A 21,139-nucleotide genomic window follows, 5' to 3' on the forward strand; every position below is an offset into this window, starting at 1 on the left:
GAGACATATGACATGAAGAATGAGAAATACAAAATAGATTAGCACCATGGAAACCATTGTGTTGTGAGTTAATCACAACCTTTCACTCCAAGTTTGGTAGAGTTTGACACATGATCCTTTGTGGTGATATAGATCAAATGACGAGTGATGTCATACCGAAGGTAACCCCCTAACAGCATGCATCCTGGGTGAGAATGGCATGATACTCGTTGAAGAGATAAGGAAATGATAAAACAGACAACGCATAAAGAGGGGTGTATGCAGATCGGGTGTGGTATCAAAGGCAACTTGGGGGACATCTTACCAGCAAGGCAGTCCGTGAGTGACAGAAGGATTAACAGTTCCCATGGCAACAACATTTTCATTTTCCAAGGTCAAAGGCTTTCTTTCTTCCCATCCAATTGCCAGTGAGAGGGGAAATTTCCTGTGTAAACTCTGCTCCTTTTAGCTGCGGAAAGGAGAAAAGACAAAATGGGCAATGTGACAACAATCCTTTAGCAATAGGCTATACACTGAGCCTGTTGAAAAATGGAGCTGGAATTGCGGAAAATCAGTCAACCATTAATAATTAGTTCATCAAAATAAGCAGGGTCAAGATCTCGCGCCTGAGGGGCGAGCTAGTATCTGATCCACAGGAGCTGATATCTAGTGTGTACATTCTGCTGCTACAATATCTCCCAGGAGCAAGTCAAGGGAGTGAGAAAAAAGATTCAAGGCTTACAGCAGCAACAGATGAGTAGCTCAACCGCCCTGCCAAAGGCCCTGTTTAGATTTAGCTAAAACCACTGGTTCAATACATTTACACTGGGAAAATAATGTGATACATACAGCGGTGAAAAGGATGTGACGGAGAGATGTCCAATGTGACTCTTAAAGGGCAGGGAATATGACAGCGCGGTGAGACATTTTCATTTAACCCGGCCTCTATTGAGAGAACTAGAGAGAGCAATCCATCTAGAGGCAAGGCATGCAATCCACTTCAAAACAGAGCAGACACAGACGATATCCTCTATGAAGCATCAGAGGGAACTATTATTGCTGTGAAGAGCAAAGAATTGCTGCTTTACACTTTCACAGGTTTGATCAGCAGCTCCAGACAGAGAGGGTTAGGTATCAATAACATTAGCTCATTATAATGTGCTGGGATTGGTAAATAAATACCTAGACTATTACACAGGCCTGCATGGGAGACATTTGAATAGGTGCAATACATATCTGATATAAATTGAGATGGGAACACAATTTTCCTAGATTGTGATAACCTTCCATGTGAACAGAAATCAATACACTGATGGGAAAGTAAAGTAAAAGCTAAAAGAAAAATAAATAATAATAATTCTCTCTGACACGGTGTTAAAATCATTACCTTTATAAGTTACACAATGTGCCCAGCATGAAAAGCTCAGCATGAACTCCTACTGTACATAGGTAATGTAGGCTACTTCTTGACTCAGGTACTGCCCCTCTAATTGTAGAGTTGAGCTAATGGCACTTTGTACAGTTATACAATGTTCTTTCAGATTACTTTCTAATGTTAAAACCAGATAATTTACGTTCGATGGTCGACAATAATTCGCAAAACTTTTACATCATTTTTTCCCTTTGCAATCAGTGCAGTTTCCTGTGGTGAGAAATAGCCATGTTGGAAACTAAATGGAAGAAAAAGGTGAAAAGTTGTAATCAGGAAAGATAAAATGGCTTAGATCTCAGTAGGGATGAGAAGAGAGATTCAATTAGATCCATTATCTTCTTTATCTTCTACTTTTTTAACCTTCTGCCTTTTTTCTAGTCATTCTGCCCACAGTCTTGCCATGAATCGCAATCAACTACGGAGGAATAAGTCAGTAACAGGAAATGTGGCTGATGCCTTCCCTTATGAGAGTTACATGGATGATGAATCTGTCTCATGTAGGGGAAAACCGATGCTGAAACAGTACCCATATAACAATAGACAGAACTTACATTGAACCTATTTGAACCCTCATGGGAGAGCTAAATGCATGAACTATCCCCCCCTATCCATTGCAATACCATCAGTCTGTAATACCACCAGTCTAATACCATCAATCTACAGTCCTTGGTAGGGGTATACAGTATGTACCATTTTGGTATATTAAGTTTGTGTGCAATTTTCAACTCTGAATCCTTTTGGGAATATTTGCCAGCCAACTACCCAAAACGGCTATTTGCAATCAATAAATTATACATGCCAGCTACTGAGCTGAGTCATTCACAATCAATGTGATCTAAATTCAGGCAAGCTTGCCAAAAAAATCAGAGCACACAATCCTCTGGCAGAGTGTGCGGTGCAAAAACAATTCCCCAACAGTAGAGATGTACATTGACCAAGAGGGGACATTCTTCCTTTTGGTCCAAGTAGATCCTACTGTAACAATGTAGAATCAGGGCTTTGAATACCGATCCCCAATCATCATATTCTGGCCATCCAAATCATTCCAACATTTTCCAACTCCAAGAACTGCTGCTGCATACTGTAGGGATCATCCTGGCACTCTTATCCACCCAGACAGGTGCTACACATTGTTCATGGATGAGTTGATGTCAACTCAAACATACTGTAGACCACCAAACTTGAATATGAATTGTGCAATAGAGGAGTGGAATTAATCAAGCCATACCTGTGGCGACTAGGATCACTGAGGAATTATAGCTATTTATGGGTACTTAGAGGATTGGGAGGGCAGGGGAACCATTGCAGTCCATTGCTGAGGTTGTCTAACAAGGCCCTGAAGCCTAAAGTCATTAGTGTTCCTGCTCTGCCAGATGATCGATGCTAATTTATGTTTGCTCTAGTCAGCTGTCCAGTTTCACTTTCAAGCTGATCAACTTTCTTTTGTCTCCTCACTGTAGCACGTCCTCTCCCCCTGGCGCTCAAAGTCAAACTCATGGAGCTGTTTGCCTTTGCCCCATGGATGGAAGCTATGATTATGCTCAGCGTCAAGATGCAGAGCCTAGATTCCCGGAAGTGTACGGTACGACTGAGAGAGATGGCACTGTTCCTCTGTCAGATAGCACTGCTCTGTTTTTAATGATGCATACGTCCTGGGCATCCTTGGGGAGGATGTGTTTCTTGGTCACAGTCCAGAAATTTAAAGTAGTTGCTCATGATCCCCATGATTAATTTATATACCAGAGAAAAATACAATGGTAATAATTCTTGTGCCCAGCGGACGGTGGTCGCAGGTGTTGGAAACACCAAGTGGGATGAATCTGAGCTAATGGTGCCTGCAAGGGAAAATATCTGTCAGGGATTAATCCCTAATAACACTGTGGTATAGATCATGTGCCTCTTCTCCCTCAATGGCCTCCCAAGATTAAGATAGCTAGCTGGAGAGAAATGATTCAATGGGGTATGGGTATCGACACGGCTGGATTCTGGTCTGACGCATTGGCTGGTTTAATGTTCATTACTGATGAGCAGCATCCCACAGTGGGATATGTAAACTAGGTGGAACTGAGAGGAGGATGCAGTTGAACTCTGTTGAGCAGAGTTCCACTTCATTAGTTCCTGAGTAATTGGCTATAACACGTGACCACGGAAAATTAACATCAGCGGTCTAGCCAGAGGTAATTAAGGCATGTTTTTGGAGCTTACTCCTGTAAATAAGACTAGTACACAAAATCCCACACTCGTGGTTTCAAAGGCCTCATTTTGTTAGGGTTAATCATGGCATAGAGTGCCTGGACCAGGCTGGACTAAACACTTTCTCTGTGAAATTTGCAACGCCAAGGAGAAGGGCGCACTCAGAGATCCAATGTTGCAATGGACAGACCTTAATTATTGCTATGAAATATTATACCGGGGGTACAGAATGAATTAAATCTTGTCCATCCCCTTTCATTTATGGCCTTGATCATATCAAAGCTCGCCTCTCCAAAACACTCCTGTAATCTCCTTGATCTCAGATTACTGTCAAGCCGTTTCCATTCATGGGGGAGCAGGGGCTAGGCAAACACTATGGTGGCTGGATGTCAATCAACATTTACTGGCTAAGGGCTAAACATGTTGCTAGCTAGATGAGGGGAAGAGTAACGTTGACCAGTACCATCCTGTTATTTCCTGTCTTGCTTTTCAACATTCACGCCAACACTAAAGTGATTTCACGGAGTCAACAGGCAACGAAGAGGGAAGGACAAAGTGAAGATACAGTAGCTCAAATTAACCCACAGATTAATCTTTACACTCATACAAATGACTGTTGTCCTTGAGGGGAAGAGAGCTTTTTCAGTCAAAGTGTTATAAGGGGAAGGAAATGGTAAGATAATGGTTCTGGAGGGCAGTCATGCACAGAACTGAAAGTAACCAGTTCATTCTAGTCCTTACAGCTTGAAATCTGTGATAAGACGATACTGTAAGTGCCATCCCCAATAAAGTAGCTAACACCGATCAGCACCAGGGACAGCTGCAGATACTGTATGTTGAATATTCACAGCCCGCTAAATGTAATGTGGGCGTAAAGACATGAATAAGTGGAAATTCACACGCACACACACACAGGCACACACGCACACACACACACACACAAAATGGAAAAATGGGATTACAGTAGCAACAGCAACAGCTCTTGTACCTTAAATAACACCCAGTCGCACTCTTTTACAGTATGAAATAAATCACCAGCTCCACTGACAACCATGCTTCCCACTGATTGAGTACTCACAGAGTAACTGGAGAGAGCCCTCTACTTCCCCAGGAGCTGAGACACAATCAGCCCCTTCCTTTGGTCTGCTAAGAGAGAGAGAGCGAGCTCAGAGACCGTGTGAGCTGAATCTGAAGCCGGACAGGAGCCACTGAAATGGTGGGAGCTCGGGCAGCTCTGTGCCTTGCTGCTGCTATCGGTCTGTAACACAGTGTGTATCCCTGATCACAGGGAACATTTCTTTTGTGCCCTGCCCCTTCATGGCGCCGCACAATTATGGCACCACTGATGCCAGCAATCCACCACGGCAGGACTCAAGGATTGTCCTTGAAATCCTGAAGAAAAGAATGACTGGATGTGAAATAGTGATACAAATGTGACAAACAACACTACAAGTTTAATCCATCTGATCGATCCCAGATCATAATTTGTTTGACAGAGTTTGTGTATTATACAGAGCCGAAAATCAATAAGTTAAATACTGCCCTTTTAACTTTTCTACAATGTTGTGAAGTGGTAAAATTATATAAAGATATTTTGTACAAGTGGTAGCTACTTCATAGGGTATCACCATTTCTAAGAGGCATTGGTGTGATACACAAACACACGCGCACATACACACACACACACACACACCAATCACAATGACCTGAATTCCTGTGCTAGCACCACAGAAGCCATTTACTCATTGTAATTTGGTTTCCAGCATGGCAGACACCAGCAGAGCTATCACAAAAAGACAGATTGTTTCTGCAGGTGGATAGAGCCTCGCTTGCAGTGGCCTTAATAAAAAGCACTCTGCATACATACTCTACAGTGCAACATCTGAAAAAGGGCATTTATTATCCCAAAATAAGCAAACAATATCACAACAGTCTTAAAGAGGACCATTGAGCAAGTTGCTGTGAAATGCCTGAAACAGGCAAAAGGTAATACAACTGGTGAGAATGAATGATTTAATTTCCAACCAAACTAGTGTATGTGTATGTTTGCTAGGCAATTTGACATTCAGCGAAAAAACCTAAGACTCAACAATAATAAGAAAAGATTACTTAACACAAAACTTGTGTTACTTAATCATTATGATGAATGGTTCTTTTTCAGAGAGAGATTCTTGTTTAGTGTTCATTTTTTTATTGTTTATTTCACTTTTGTTTATTATCTATTTCACTTGCTTTGGCAATGTAAACACATGTTTCCCATGCCAATAAAGCCCCTTGACTTGAATTGAGAGAGAAAGAGGGAGAGAGAGAGAGAGAAAGAAAGAGAGAGAAAGAAAGACAGAGAAAGAGAGAGGAGACAGTGAGAGAGTGGAGACCGAGAGCGGGAGAGAGAGACAGAGACAGAGAGACAGACAGAGACATAGAGAGAGAGACAGAGAGAGACAGAAAGAGAGACAGACAGAGACAGAGAGAGAGTAGAGAGAGAGACATAGAGAGAGAGACAGACAGAGACAGAGAGAGAGAGACAGACAGAGACAGAGAGAGGAGAGAGAGAGACATAGAGAGAGAGACAGACAGAGACAGAGAGACAGACAGAGACAGAGAGAGGAGAGAGAGAGAGAGGAGACAGAGAGTGAACAGACCGAGAGCGGGAGACAGAGACAGAGAGAGATAGAAAGGAGAGAGAGACAGAGTCTAAGACCTAGTTTACAGCCCTGCATTATATTTCTATTATGAAAAATCCCAATAAATTTAAGCAGCAGCAGTGATATTCAAGATCTCATTTTACCGGAATGGCTGTATCTCAATAGGAGCGTAATGAGGAGGGGAACAAGGCAAGGCAATTCTTTATTAAATTAACATGATTTACCATAACGTGAGGCTGCTGATTACTATGCATAATCCTGCCTGTGACTGGTGGATATTTAATCCACCTTACATCAATGTCCTCTCTCTAGTTCCAGTAGGGAATGGATATGGTATGCTGTTCCCAGTTGGGTGCTATATAAAACCACCCATAACAAGTCATATCTATATTCCTTCCCTGTTGAGCTAAGAGGACGGGTGTTGGAGTATGGTGTTATGCTGCTCTGGACTAATGGCTTTTATATTTTAAGGGGTGACAGGTAATCAGGTTCATGCCATTGTTTCCAGTGAGTTGCTTTCGACACGCTATTTTTCACAGCTCGTTTTTTTGTTGTAGCCTACTGTATCTTACTCAATAACAAGTAAGTTGATAATGAGCACACATAAGCCTATGTTAAGCACAGTGAAAAGTTTCAAGGAGAATATGATTGCTTAGATTGAACTTTTAACTTGTAGTCTAGACACTGTAATTATCAGCTATATAAAAAGGGAAATGTCAAAGAACTTGGTGAAATGGTACTGGTCTTTATGAACAGTGCTGGTTTTACAGTATGTTAATAATGTGAAATGGTACTGGTCTTTATGAACAGTGCTGGTTTTACAGTATATTAATAATGTGAAATGGTACTGGTCTTTATGAACAGTGCTGGTTTTACAGTATGTTAATAATGTGAAATGGAACACAGTGTTGTCACAGTATCAGATTCTACAATAGCGAATCAGACAAATACACTCAGACATTCATCGTATTGTATTCTTTATCAAAAATCCTCATCCTGAGTACAGAGTTGTTCCTATTTATTCCATAATCCTCAGCCATAGTATCGGTGTTAACATTTGAATCTTTCTCAGCATACACTTAAAATTGCTCTCGTTCCACAACTTCCTTACATGCTCAGCAGCCTTTTGGCAACGCCACTAAGTGCCCGAAGCAAGAGAGTCACATTACTGCAGCCCCGGAGATTATGAATGATAGGGAAACTCTTTTAACATTCATTACAGGACCTCCCATGAATAATTCATTGAATCAAATTACAGGCCCCAGAAATATTCAACTGTGTTGTATCAGGCCTTTCGTCTCCAATTGATCACTTCTTATACAAGTGATGTATTTGCCGACAAGGGAGCTGCAGCCCCATTCACCAGCTAGCCAGATAGGAAATAACTGTTACTGTAGGGCGAAGGGACATTAGGACCAATTCCAAACGGATATAAAAAGGTGAGATCAAGAGAAACCTAACAGCAATGCTTATCTACGTCGGTGGAACCATTTTATTCGTACTGTCAGACAAAATGTACGTTTCTGTAAATACTACTTTGCCCTGAGTCAAATATTACATGCCTTTGAAAATATATGCTGCGAAAAAGTGAGAAAAAATAAACTTCAAATTACAACTGCTCATACTGTAAAACACGCATCATCACTGTGTATAATATTACCAGAACTGTTCCGGGTTCCGGGTTCTGTCAACAGCCTGGTTGTGGGTCCCACCGGGGAATTGCAGCTGTCATTCACCTGAATAATGTGGGAGACAGCAGTGGTATTTCGGAGAAAGAAGAAGGAGTCCATCATCTCTGCTAGGTCACAGAGTGAGTGACTAATTCTGCTAAAGGTTAGGCATGAACTGTGACCGCTTTCCTTGACAGGGGCTCTGACAAAGCACCCACACCCAACAAAACAGGTCAATGCCACTCCGATTATTCCTCCTACATCCATAAGAATAGGAGAGGTGATAAACTAGGTGGTGGGCTCAGAGGTCGGCAGTGAAGGACATAAAACATAAATGCACCTCGAGGGGAAAAAAACCCAACAATGAAGTTACAATCTAAAAAATTCATGGCCTTTTGTTGCATCTGCTGGATGAATCTGTTCAGAGATTCCAAAGGGTGCAATCTGCGTAGTAGAGCTCAGAACAGCTTTGCTCAGGAGAAGCGTCCCTCAGTTCACAGTCTTCAGATTGCAGCCCCTGTAAAAGCTGCAGATACCATTCCATTGGACTGAAAATTAAAAAGCATCTGAAACCCCTATCGACCTATCTACTGTACTCACCTCACCATAGAAATAATCTATGGTAATGCAGAGCTTTTTTTATATAGATAACATTTTCATAATTTATAGATTTTTTATTGCACATTTTATTGTTATGTCCATGGCTCATATATAAAAGGAAAGTGCTGTTTTCATAATCATACAATAATTAAATGTACTTTCGAAATCAAGATATACCCTTGCTTTAGTGTTAACCAGCGAATTATCTACTAGAGAATCTTTAAAGCAAGATCAAAAGGGCACGGCTGCACAACAAGATGGAGTCAAAAGGCAATTTCTCAAGGTCAAGAGTTGAGTGATTAAAGCTAGGTTTGGAAAAAAGATCACACAGATTGAAGTCCAAGAGTTGAGATGGGGGGGGGGGGGGGAATCCTCCAACTCCTCAAGCATGAAATAATAATGCAGATCATTTAAAAGTGGTCTTCCTACAAATGGGTTAGGTCGTTGAAATCACTAGCATTTGAGCAAGTAATACAGCTGCTAAATACTGCATGTCATTTTTCAATATTTTTCTTCCTCAAGGGTAGTCTACTTGTTCCAGTGAAACCATGGCGGTGCCATTGCCTGCCTATGAACCCTAAACTCTCTGCAACCCCAATTTCAGAGGTCTCAATTAGGCTGTGTTTCAGTCTCCTTCAACTAGAGACCTCTAGTAACACACAGCCCCAGAGACATAAAGCCCATTAACACTAGTTCTCCAATTCCATTTGGAATCTAGCTCAGCCAAGAGAGGATTTTTTTCTGACTTACCACCATGTATTTTAACCTCCTGCCTGACACTACTATACACACATCAAATAAGGGTGACAGAGTGCTAAGCAGGAGTGTGATTTAATCAAATTGTGTTAGTGGAGGTGTTTTTAAACCTATTTTGAGATGTGAAACTTTACCAATTTGATGTTATTCACACCATTGCCATAATGATTCAAAATACAGCCTTGCAGTATAGGACGTGGAAGTTATTAAATGATTTACATTCCACCAGTTAAGTTATTACATTTCTTTTGTATTACTAATTCATTTTCGGTATGGAAAAAATGGTATCTATCAGTGTAAACTTAAATTACCTAAACTAGATGTAAATTATGTAGAAAATACACCTACATATATTTTTTAAATAATATTATATTTGAGAACTGACAACCACCATCTATCTACACAGTCAGAGAGAATTTAAAATTCCCAAAACAATACATTTAGCAGTACTGATTTTATTATTATGTTTGCGCATAAGAACACAGAAATAGCCATGGCAAAATGCATAGATTTAGGGAAATAAGCTTTAAAAACAGACAATGTTCTGTCAGCTGCATGGCAGAATATGGACAATCACATTAAATTAGCTTAAGCCCAGGCTAAAATTACATTTTTGCATCTACTTTGGGTTATTTTGGTCCATCAATATTAGTATCAATAATACAAATACAAAATTTCAAAAAGCTGGTGAAAATTTATATTTTGATTAGTTTATAATCATACTATCGCTACCAAATGTAATGAATTGTAACCACTTTTAAATGGACATACATCCATAACTTCAAAGCTCACTACATTGAATCACACATAATTTACAGTTGAAGTCAGAAGTTTACATACACTTAGCAAAATACATTTAAACTCAGTTTCACAATTCCTGACATTTAATCCTAGTAAAAATGTGCCTTGTTTTAGGTAAGTTAGGATCACCACTTTATTTTAAGAATGTGAAATGTCAGAATAATAGTAGAGAGAATGATTTATTTCAGCTTTTATTTCTTTCATCACATTCCCAGTGGGTCAGAAGTTTACAAACACTAGTATTTGGTAACATTGTCTTTACATTGTTTAACTTGGGTGAAACGTTTTGTGTAGCCTTCCACAAGCTTCCCACAATATGTTGGGTGAATTTTAAACCATTCCTCCTGACAGAGTTGGTGTAACTGAGTCAGGTTTCTAGGCCTCCTTGCTCGCACGCGCTTTTTCAGTTCTGCCCACAAATTTTCTATGGGATTGAGGTCAGGGCCACTCCAATACCTTGACTTTGTTGTCCTTAAGCCATTTTGCCACAACTTTGGAAGTTTGCTTGGGGTCATTGTTCATTTGGAAGACCCATTTGCAACCAAGCTTTAACTTCCTCACTGATGTCTTGAGATGTTGCTTCAATATATCCACATCATTTTCCATGCTCATGATGCCATCTATTTTGTGAAGTGCACCAGTCCCTCTTGCAGCAAATCACCCCCACAACATGATGCTGCCACCCCGTGCTTCACGGTTGGGATGATGTTATTTGGCTTGCAAGCCTCCCCCTTTTTACTCCAAACATAACAATGGTCATTATGGCCAAACAGTTCTACTTTTGTATCATCAGCCCAGAGGACATTTCTCCAAAAAGTATGATCTTTGTTCCCATGTGCAGTTGCAAACCATAGTCTGGCTTTTTTATGGTGGTTTTAGAGCAGTGGCTTCTTCCTCGCTGAGCGGCCTTTCAGGTTATGTCGATATAGGACTCGTTTTACTGTGGATATAGATACTTTTGTACCTGTTTCCTCCAACATCTTCACAAGGTCCTTTGCTGTTGTTCTGGGATTGATTTGCACTTTTCGCACCAAAGTACTTTCATCTCTAGGAGACAGAACGCGTCTCCTTCCTGAGCGGTATGTCGGCTGCGTGGTCATATGGTGTTTATACTTGCGTACTATTTTTTGTACAGATGAATGTGGCACCTTCAGGCGTTTGGAAATTGCTCCCAAGGATGAACCAGACTTGTGGAGGTGTACCATTCATTTTCTGAGGTCTTGGCTGATTTCTTTTGATTTTCCCATAATGTCAAGCCAAGAGGCACTGAGTTTGAAGGTAGGCCTTGAAATATATCCACAGGTACACCTCCAATTGACTCAAATTATGTCAATTGGCCAATCAGAAGCTTCTCAAGCCATGACATCATTTTCTGGAATTTTCCAAGCTGTTTAAAAGGCACAGTCAACTTATTGTATGTAAACTTCTAACCCACTGGAATTGTGATACAGTGGGTTGTGATAAGTGAAATAATCTGTCTGTAAACAATTGTTGGAAAACTTGCATGATTGTAACGGTATTCTTCATCCGAAGAGGAGGAGCAGGGATTCGACCAAAACGCAGCGTTGTGAAATGACATAATGATTTATTTAACAAGACGAAACGAAATACACTTGATAAACTACAAAACAAATAAACGATGTAGACAGACCTGAACTAACGAACTTACATATAACGTGAAGAACGCATGAACAGGAAACAGACTACATACATGAACGAACAAACAAACCGAAACAGTCCCGTGTGGCGTAACATACACAGACACTGACACAGGAGACAACCACCCACAACAAACAATGTGAAAACACCTACCTTAATATGGCTCTCAATCAGAGGACATGAAAACCACCTGCCTCTAATTGAGAGCCATATCAGGTCACCCTATTAAACCAACATAGAAACACAAAACATAGACTGCCCACCCAAACTCACGTCCTGGCCAACTAACACATACAAAACTAACATAAAACAGGTCAGGAACGTGACAATGATATTAAATATGCACATATTTTCCTGAGATATCACTTAATTCGCATATTTTCAACACAATATTACCGGAAAATAATTAGACAAAAAATCATTCTATTTGTTTCCACATTCAACAGTTAAAAGTTGACTGTGATATGATTAAGGGGAAACAATTACTGTATTAGGGTGTGGTGGCCTTAAACCTGCAACATTTTCTCTCAGTTCCATGGCAAAATGTGTAGAAATTAGGAAATTAGCTTTAAAACTGTAAAAATGTATCTCAGCTCCATTGTCACGTTCCTGACCTGTTTTCTGTTGTTTTTGTATGTGTTTAGTTGGTCAGGGCGTGAGTTGGGGTGGGTATTCTATGTTATGTGTTTCTATGTTGGGTTAAATGTGTTGCCTGATATGGTTCTCAATTAGAGGCAGGTTGCAATAGTGTAAGCTGTTCTAAGCTCAGAAACCACTGAGGAGACAGAATAGATCGTCTCAGTGACTGAGAGTGCGTGCCAGCCCCTCAAAGCCCAATGTTTACTGCTCCTCTGGACTTCTGCCCTGAACTCCACTGTTACCCAAATCATCATGGCTTTGCCCTTTATCCGCAAGTCCTGTAACTTTGATCTCCTTGCCATCAATTAAGACATGGTTTACTCTGACTAAGTCCATTTGAAGCCTGCAGCAGTGCACAGCACCTCCGCTGAGCCCTTCACACTGGTGGCCTCGAAATATTCCTCAAGTTGTCACCCCATTAGACAGGCCCGCTCCTAATTGCAGTGACACTATCTTGCATGTACAGGGGGATGGTGTTGCTGCAGTCAGCAGTCCACAAGGCTCATTTGCACGTCTCCCTGTGCTTTAGCACCGTGGAACATAGAATTCCTCTGGAGACACAACTCACATCGTCATGTCACTGTAATTGATGGCAAACTTGCTGCCGATGATCATTAACAACATGGAGGGCTTCTGACTGAAGGTGTCTCTATTTTAAAGGGACTCACCTCATTTATCATCCAGAAAGCCTGTGCTACTGTATTGGACTAATCTGGAATCCTTCAGTAAATTATGCCATATACAAAGTAGATGTTCCATATGACATAACTAATTACAGGTCCATTTTCCACCTCAGATTCAACACATTTTCATTTATGAGGACGGGTCACAAATTGACCCCCACAACCTTCAGTACACCTTATTTCTAGTCTGTCTTGTTTGATCATGCCGACAAATTACATCAAGAGCCTCGCTCCTGTGCAGTTCAGCGGGAACATTTATGATGGCAAATAACCTTACATGTCTGACATTTCCTAAGAAAAGGCTGCTTGGATAGAACCCTGGGTTGTGTCTGAAATGGCACCCTATTCCCTACATAGTGCACTGCTCCGGGCAAAGGTAGTGCACTATATCGGGAATAAGGTGCCATTTTGGACACATCCCTGGTTAGGTGCCATGAGGCTCAGGGCTCCTGGGTTTGACCACGCCACATCACACCTGGCTGGGTTGCTGTTGCCTGGTGACTCAATCACTAGGCCTGAGGATTAGTATGCAAAGCATTAGGGCCTTGAACATGGTGTCTGCTGCCTGTGACAAACTGTAATGAACCCAGCGGTAACATATCAACGCTGCAGAAAGCAGCAATGATCACACCGGAACAGTCAGCTGTGACTCAGAACTGAAGTGAAATTGCAGTGCGAGAAAAGGAACTTGGAACAGTGGATTCACTTCTTGCGTTATTTACACAAAACCTCTACTATTTGGTAATATACAATAGGATACTAGTGCACCTTCCTTGCCACTGCACTACTACTATCCTTTTTTGCTACCGCCAAATCCTTACCACATGCTTGGGTGCTCCAGTTGTATCGTTGCTGCCAGAGGCACCACACACCGTAAGCCATTTCTTCAGAGAAAATCTAAGCAAATAGGCAAGCAAGCGATCACTTTGTTGGTAATAGTATTCAATAATAACCATACAGTACACTCAGCACCTTTTTTCCCCCCCTATCTCGAACCTAAAGGGGTTCTTCGGCTGTCCTCATTGGAGAAACCTTTGACAAACCCCTTTTGGGTTCCATGTAGAGCCCTTTCCACTGAGGGTTTTTACATGGAACTCAAAGGGGTTATACTATGGGAACAGTCAAAGAACCCTTTTGGAACCATCAAATGTCCGTTTATTTAGGTAGCGTTGTAATGTGTTTTCTTGGTTATAATCGTCTGAATCTGGTGGGCCTGTTATAAACAGACTTTATTACCACCAGGCAGCATGACATGTGGAATGTCAATGTACCTTTGATACACGTCTTCAATAAAAGATAATAAAAGTGACAATGAGATGAACTCCATTCATTCTAACAGGGCCAAGGTTTGATATAGGCCAAACAATCGTTCTCGATCCAATTATAGTATGCAAAGCTGGACAGTTCCCCTCTCATAGTCTCAATGATAAATGGTAGAGAAAAGTAGAGAAAATCTAGATGCGATCTTCCATTATTATGCTTGTGCTCATACACAGAGCCTATCAAGAGACCTTTTGTGAATATGCCTGATATCATATGTTTTTGAAAAATAACAAAATCCCTATCAGGGAAAATTAAACTGGGCATGTATATTTTTAAATACAGCAATTTCCTGTTCTTTGCAAACATTGAGGGTAATGTACATATATTTTCTAAATGATTGATCTAAATGTTGTTTACTTAGCAAATCTCCAAAAACAATGACTCCCTGATATTGGATCAAGACCACAGGCATGATTCAAGCACAGACTTTGGACAAAAGTGATGTCCCTTAATGGGAGACAGAATGTTTATGAAACCTTTGAATGTGGCAAGTGAAGTGGTTTCATGACAATGAGACCATACTGAGGTGTCACATCAGTCGTACAAGGAAACACAAGGCTGTATCCACTCTAAAATCATATTCTACTAAGACAACTAAGTAGAACGACAGCTGCAAGAAAGAAAGAGAGAAAAACGAAAGAAAGAAAGGACAGTCAGTAATTTACATTCATAACCCAAAAAACAGATAGTAACAAACTCCATATACATTTTTAGAACAGTAGGCATGCAGCTGCACCAATCAGTGGTTTGCCTAGCCTGTCAGAGCCTGCTGAAAAAAAAATGTTTTCACACTAAGGCCAATTAGTTCGGAGGCAGAGCTCATTGGAATGGAACAGCTAAGATGCAGAACATTATCCAAACCGTTCCTGGTAAAAGGGATGCCAATCAAAAGCATGTCCCGCTATGTCTGACAGGAGGAAGTGGAATAAGAACAACGCTCACCACTGAATTTGAGTCCGAAACTCTCTACCGTTGAATAGTAAACCTGTTCACAATGTGCCAGAATAGCAATTAGATAATTCCCCAAGCCTACAATCACAGGAATATGCAATACATATTCAGGAAAGTAACAATTGCCATGTTTACCACAAATTTGAATCTGTCCTAGATGCCACCTAACAATGAGTAGCCTTCAAGTCAGCAAAACCCCCAAAATATGGGTGTATTTCTGTCAGGTGAAATTGTACAGAGCCCCTAAACTTCAGAGCGGTACCATGAAAAGCTGTAATAACTACAGATTATCTCCAACTGTGAGTTAATTTCAATGTGGCTGAGGTGTTTAAAAAAAAGACATGAGTTCAGCTGATTCACAGCTAAACTGTCAACAGTTTGGTAATCTCGTCTGGGCCATGTCTGACTTTGCTCGAAAACCTGAAAACCATAGCCTTCCTTTTCCATGAATCTCAATCTGACACATAATAGAATAGTGCAGTATTTCAAGGATGGAAGGATGTATTTTTCAAGCACTTGAAGAAGGCGTATTATGTTGTCTAACCCAGCCACCCCCAGCCAGTTTAAAACAACGTACCAGAGAGAAAGAAAACCCCTTCAAATAGGTCTTCCATATTCACCAGACTAACATCTTAGTCCTCATTCTCCCAGAGATGATTTTGCGTCTCTATTCTAATGTGTGTTTATCTGTATGAATTGTTTACAAGACGCCATTTGATTACAAGCAAGGGTAGCTGGGTTCTCAAACTCCTTAGCTGCTAGAGCCCTACTGGGTAATTGGTTTTGATAGTGTCGAGGGGTCTTGAATGTTCCTTGACCTTTGCTGTGAGGGCGAGGAGTAGCTTGTTTTAACTGGATAGCTTTTAACCCCTCAACATATTTGAACCTCAAACTGTCAGAGTGATTTCTGGTCCAAAGTGAAGGAATATTCTGTAGATAAACAGCTTGAGCCCACAATGAGGATTTTAAATCAATCCAATGCAGACCCACCATAGCCCAGCCACAAACTACTGATATGCACTGAGTGTACAAAACATTAGAAACACCTTCTTAATATTGAGTGGCATGCCCTTTTGCCCTCAGAACAGCCTCAATTTGTCATGTCATGGACTCTACAAGGTGTCGAAAGCATTCCACAGGGATGATGGCCCATGTTGACTCCAATGCTTCCCACACTTGTGTCAGTTGTGCCTGGATGTCCTTTTGGTGATGGACCATTCTTGATAGACTTGGGAAACAAAACCCAGCAGCGTTGCAGTTCTTGACACACTCAAACCGGTGAGCCTGGCACCTACTACCATACCCCGTTCAAAGCCACTTAAATATTTTCTCTTGCCCATTCACCATCTAAATGGCACACATACTGTACACACTACATGTCTCGATTTTCTCAAGGCTTAAAAGTCCTGTCTCCTCCCCTTCATCTACAGTTTTGAAGTGGATTTAACATCAATAAGGGATCATATATTTTACTTGGATTCACCTTGTCAGTCTGTGTCATGAAAAGAGCAGGTGTCCTTAATGTTTTGTACACTCAGTGTTTTTGGCTGGCTGCCCTTTCTTCATTAGACCACTGAGAAGTGGAGGACACTTTAATTTTCAAATTCTGAATTTACTTGCATTCACATACTGTAGATACTGTATTTAGTAAGTTTGACAAAACAGGTGACTGTTGCAACTACTAATCTACTAGTATTTAAACATCACATTACTAAAAAATACAACACATGGGAAAAGGTGGTTTCATTTTACTGACTTGTTTCCTGCTTTGGGTTTATGCTATTGTCATAACACAATGTCAAAACAAAACAATAGGCAATCTAGATCAAATAGATCATCTAAACCCTAATCAAAATCAAGACATATTCAGTTTCTTTGGAATTGTATTTTAGTATTCCCTTTTAACTGCGCACTCTGTCAAAATAAAATACATATTTTATTCATTATACAAAGTTGGGAATTTTAGAAATCAAACATGTGCATTCTCTGAGGTCTATGTCTGGGTATAAACTTGCTGAATATTTATGCTGGAATAATTGAATGACTATATGAAAATGAATGATTAAAATGTCTGCTCCATAGTCAAGTCAACTCCTTCACTACTTTGAACAAATCTCCAGACCTCCGGAGAATTTAACAGGCTCCTGAGTAAATGGCCGCCACATAAACACCCGCCTCAGGTTTGACTTTTGAGTAGGTTGTGTGCCCTGCGGGGGTGAAAGCTCCACCTCTTAGTTGGGGTCCTACTGCGGCAGCGCTCTAGTTTGTGTGCCCGACTGCAATGAAAGCTTTTTTATTTACCACTTCTATATATTCAATCATCCTGCAGACAACTGCCACTGACACTAAAAATACCCCTGCCCTGGGTTGCCTGCTACTTTGAGCTTTCAGCACAGACCAGCATTCCAGAAATCACATTCAGTCAGTTCAATGGCGGCTTGTGGGGGGCAACCGGAGTGCTCTGATCTCAACTGACTGTGTGGACACTAGCTCAGATCACTTTTCTTTTAGTTTAAATCAAACCAAAGTTTTTCCGAAAGCCCTCTATGATATCTTCCCTCCGCAAGCAGGAGAAGCAAGAGAGCTTCGGAAACTTTTCCTTATGTGCCTGTCCCAAATTGGACCACTGGAATCCTACCACGAGGACAGTATCTACAGTTGAAGTCGGAAGTTTACAGACACTTAGGTTGGAGTCATTAAAACTCGTTTTTCAACCACTCCTCAAATGTATTGTGAACAAACTATAGTTTTGGCAAGTCAGTTAGAACATGTACATTGTAATTTCAACAATTGTTAACCTGTTTGGGCTGCAGGGGCAGTATTGAGTAGCCGGATAAAAGGTGCCCATTTCAAACGACCTCGTACTCAATTCTTGCTCGTACAATACGCATATTATTATTACTATTGGATAGAAAACACTCTCTAGTTTCTAAAACCGTTTGAATTATAACTGTGAGTAAAACAGAACTCCTTTCGCAGCAAACTTCCTGACAGGAAGTGGAAAATCTGAAATCGATGCTCTGTTCTAGGGCCTGCCTATTAATGTCCTTGATATTTATTAGTATAGATGCACTTCATACGTCTTCCACTAGATGTCGACAGGCAGTGAGAGAAGAAATGGAGTGAATAACTTGATCTGGGGTCGAACAAAAGCTCTTTGTATGACGTGTCACCAGTTTCCTGTTTTCTGGAGAGCGCGTGAAGGGACCTGGTTTTGCCTTCTGTACAGCTATCGTTATAGACGACTAATATCTTCGGCTTTGATTTTATTTGATACATGTGACAATATCATCGTAAAGTATGTTTTTTCAATATAGTTTTATTAGATTATTGAAATTTTTTCGGGACGTTAGGCGTGTTGCGTTGTGTGCCTTTGTTCAGGAAGGAGAGCTTCGAGCCACTTTGCTAGCTTTCCGTGCTAATTGACTGGAGAAGAGGACATTCTAAATCCAAACAACGATTGTTCCCGACAAAGGACCCCTTGTACAACATTCTGATGAAAGATCGTCAAACGTAGGACCCATTTGATGATGCTATTTCATATATCTGTCGAACATGTGAAATAGTCGTTTGCGCCCAGATTTTGGGTACTTTCTCACTGTACCTAAGCTGGATGTCGTAATGAAGTTATTTTTAGAATTCTAACACGGCGATTGCATTAAGAACTAGTGTATCTATCATTTCCTATACAACATGTATTTTTTAGTAACGTTTATGTATAGTTATTTGGTCAGAATAGTTGAGTGCCATAAAAATATCCGCACATTCTGGGAAAAAGATGCTACGTTAGCACAATGTATAACCACTGATTTCAGCTCTAAATATGCACATTTTCGAACAAAACATAAGTGTATGTATAACCTGATGTTATAGGACTGTCATCTGATGAAGCTTATCAAGGTTAGTCAAAAATTATATTATTTTGCTGGTTTATTCGCTATCGCTAACGTGCCTATTGCTATCGCTAACGTGCCTTGATGAATGAATGCGGTAGTGTGGTAGGCTATTGTAGTAAGCTAATATAATGCTATATTGTGTTTTCGCTGTAAAACACTTTAAAAAAATCGGAAATATTGCCTGGATTCACAAGATGTTTGTCTTTAATTTGCTATACACCATCAATTTTTCAGAAATGTTTTATGATGAGTATTTCGGTATTTGACGTTGGTGTCTGTAATTACTCTGGCTGCTTCGGTCCTATTTGTGACGGTAGCTGTGATGGTAGCTGCAATGTAAAACTGATTTATACCTTAAATATGCAAATTTTTCGAACAAAACATAGATTTATTGTATAACATGTTATAAGACTGTCATCTGATGAAGTTGTTTCTTGGTTAGTTAGGTTGGCTTTGTGCATGCTACCAGTGCTGTGAAAAATGTCTGTCCTTTTTTGTATTTGGTGGTGAGCTAACATAAATATACGTTGTGTTTTCGCTGTAAAACATTTTAAAAATCGGACATGTTGGCCGGATTCACAAGATGTTTATCTTTCATATGCTGTATTGGACTTGTTAATGTGTGAAAGTTAAATATTTCAAAAAAATATATTTTGAATTTCGCGCCCTGCACTTGAAGTGGCTGTTGTCATATTGTGCCCGGCTTCGGGCTTGCAGCCCAAAGAAGTTAACAGACAGATTATTTCACTTATAATTCCCTGTATCACAATTCCAGTGAGTCAGAAGTTTACATACACTAAGTGCCCTTAAACAGCTTGGAAAATTCCAGAAAATTATGTCATGGCATTAGAAGCTTCTGATAAATTATGTAAATTAGCCTGAGTCAATTGGAGGTGTACCTGTGGATGTATTTCAAGGCCTACCTTCAAACTCAGTGCCTCTTTGCTTGACATCATGGGAAAATCAAAAGAAATTAGCCAAGACCTCAGGAAAAAATTGTAGACCTCCACAAGTCTGGTTCATCCTTGGGAGAATTTTCCAAATGCCTGAAGGTACCACGTTCACCTGTACAAACAATAGTACGCAAGTATAAACACCATGGGACCACGCAGCCGTCATACCGCTCAGAAAGGAAATGCGTTCTGTCTCCGAGAGATGAGCGTACTTGTGCGAAAAGTGCAAATCAATCCCAGAACAACAGCAAGGGACCCTGTGAAGATGCTGGAGGAAACAGGTACAAAGGTATCTATATCCACAGTAAAGCGAGTCCTACATCGAAATATCCTGAAAGGCCGCTCAGCAAGGAAGAAGCCACTGCTCCAAAACCGCCATAAAAAAAACAAACTACGGTTTGCAACTGCACATGGGGACAAAGATCGTACTTTTTGGAGAAATGTCCTCTGGTCTGATAAAACAAAAGTAGAACTGTTTGGCCATAATGACCATCGTTATGTTTGGAGAAAAGGGGGAGGCTTGCTAGCGAAGAACACCATCCCAACCGTGAAGCACGTGGATGGCAGCATCATGTTGTGGGGGTGCTTTGCTGCAGGAGGGACTGGTGCACTTCACAAAATAGATGGCATCATGACGGAGGAAAATTATGTGTATATATTGAAGCAACATCTCAAGACATCAGTCAGGAAGTTAAAGCTTAGTTGCAAATGGGTCTTCCAAATGGACAATGACCCCAAGAATACTTCCAAAGTTGTGGGAAAATGGCTTTAAGGACAACTAAGTCAAGGTATTGGAGTGGCCATCACAAACCACTGACCTCAATCCTATAGAAAATTTGTGGGCAGAACTGAAAGTGTGTGCGAGCAAGGAGGCCTACAAACCTGACTCAAACCTGACTGAGCCAAAATTCATCCAACATATTGTGGGAAGCTTGTGGAAGGCTACCTGAAACGTTTGA

At 40.6% G+C, this 21,139-nt stretch overlaps 1 protein-coding gene across 2 annotated transcripts in view; it reads right to left on the reverse strand.

Moving 5' to 3' along the window:
- LOC129815004 (contactin-4-like) overlaps window positions 1-21,139 on the reverse strand; it is a 99,935-nt gene that overhangs the window by 32,262 nt on the left and 46,534 nt on the right. Inside the window, exons 1-2 of one of the 2 annotated variants that reach the window (XM_055868240.1) lie at window positions 4,683-4,906; window positions 305-448 (exon numbers count right to left, since the gene is read on the reverse strand). In XM_055868240.1, the coding sequence (XP_055724215.1) occupies window positions 305-365 (61 nt within the window). In that variant the 5' untranslated portion in view covers window positions 366-448; window positions 4,683-4,906. Of the gene's footprint in view, window positions 1-304; window positions 449-4,682; window positions 4,907-21,139 lie in introns of those variants that run through there. The other variant, XM_055868239.1, reaches the window with a different exon arrangement.

Source organism: Salvelinus fontinalis, chromosome 18 (genome assembly GCF_029448725.1).
Source record: "Salvelinus fontinalis isolate EN_2023a chromosome 18, ASM2944872v1, whole genome shotgun sequence".
In the NCBI taxonomy this organism is placed as follows: domain Eukaryota; kingdom Metazoa; phylum Chordata; class Actinopteri; order Salmoniformes; family Salmonidae; genus Salvelinus; species Salvelinus fontinalis.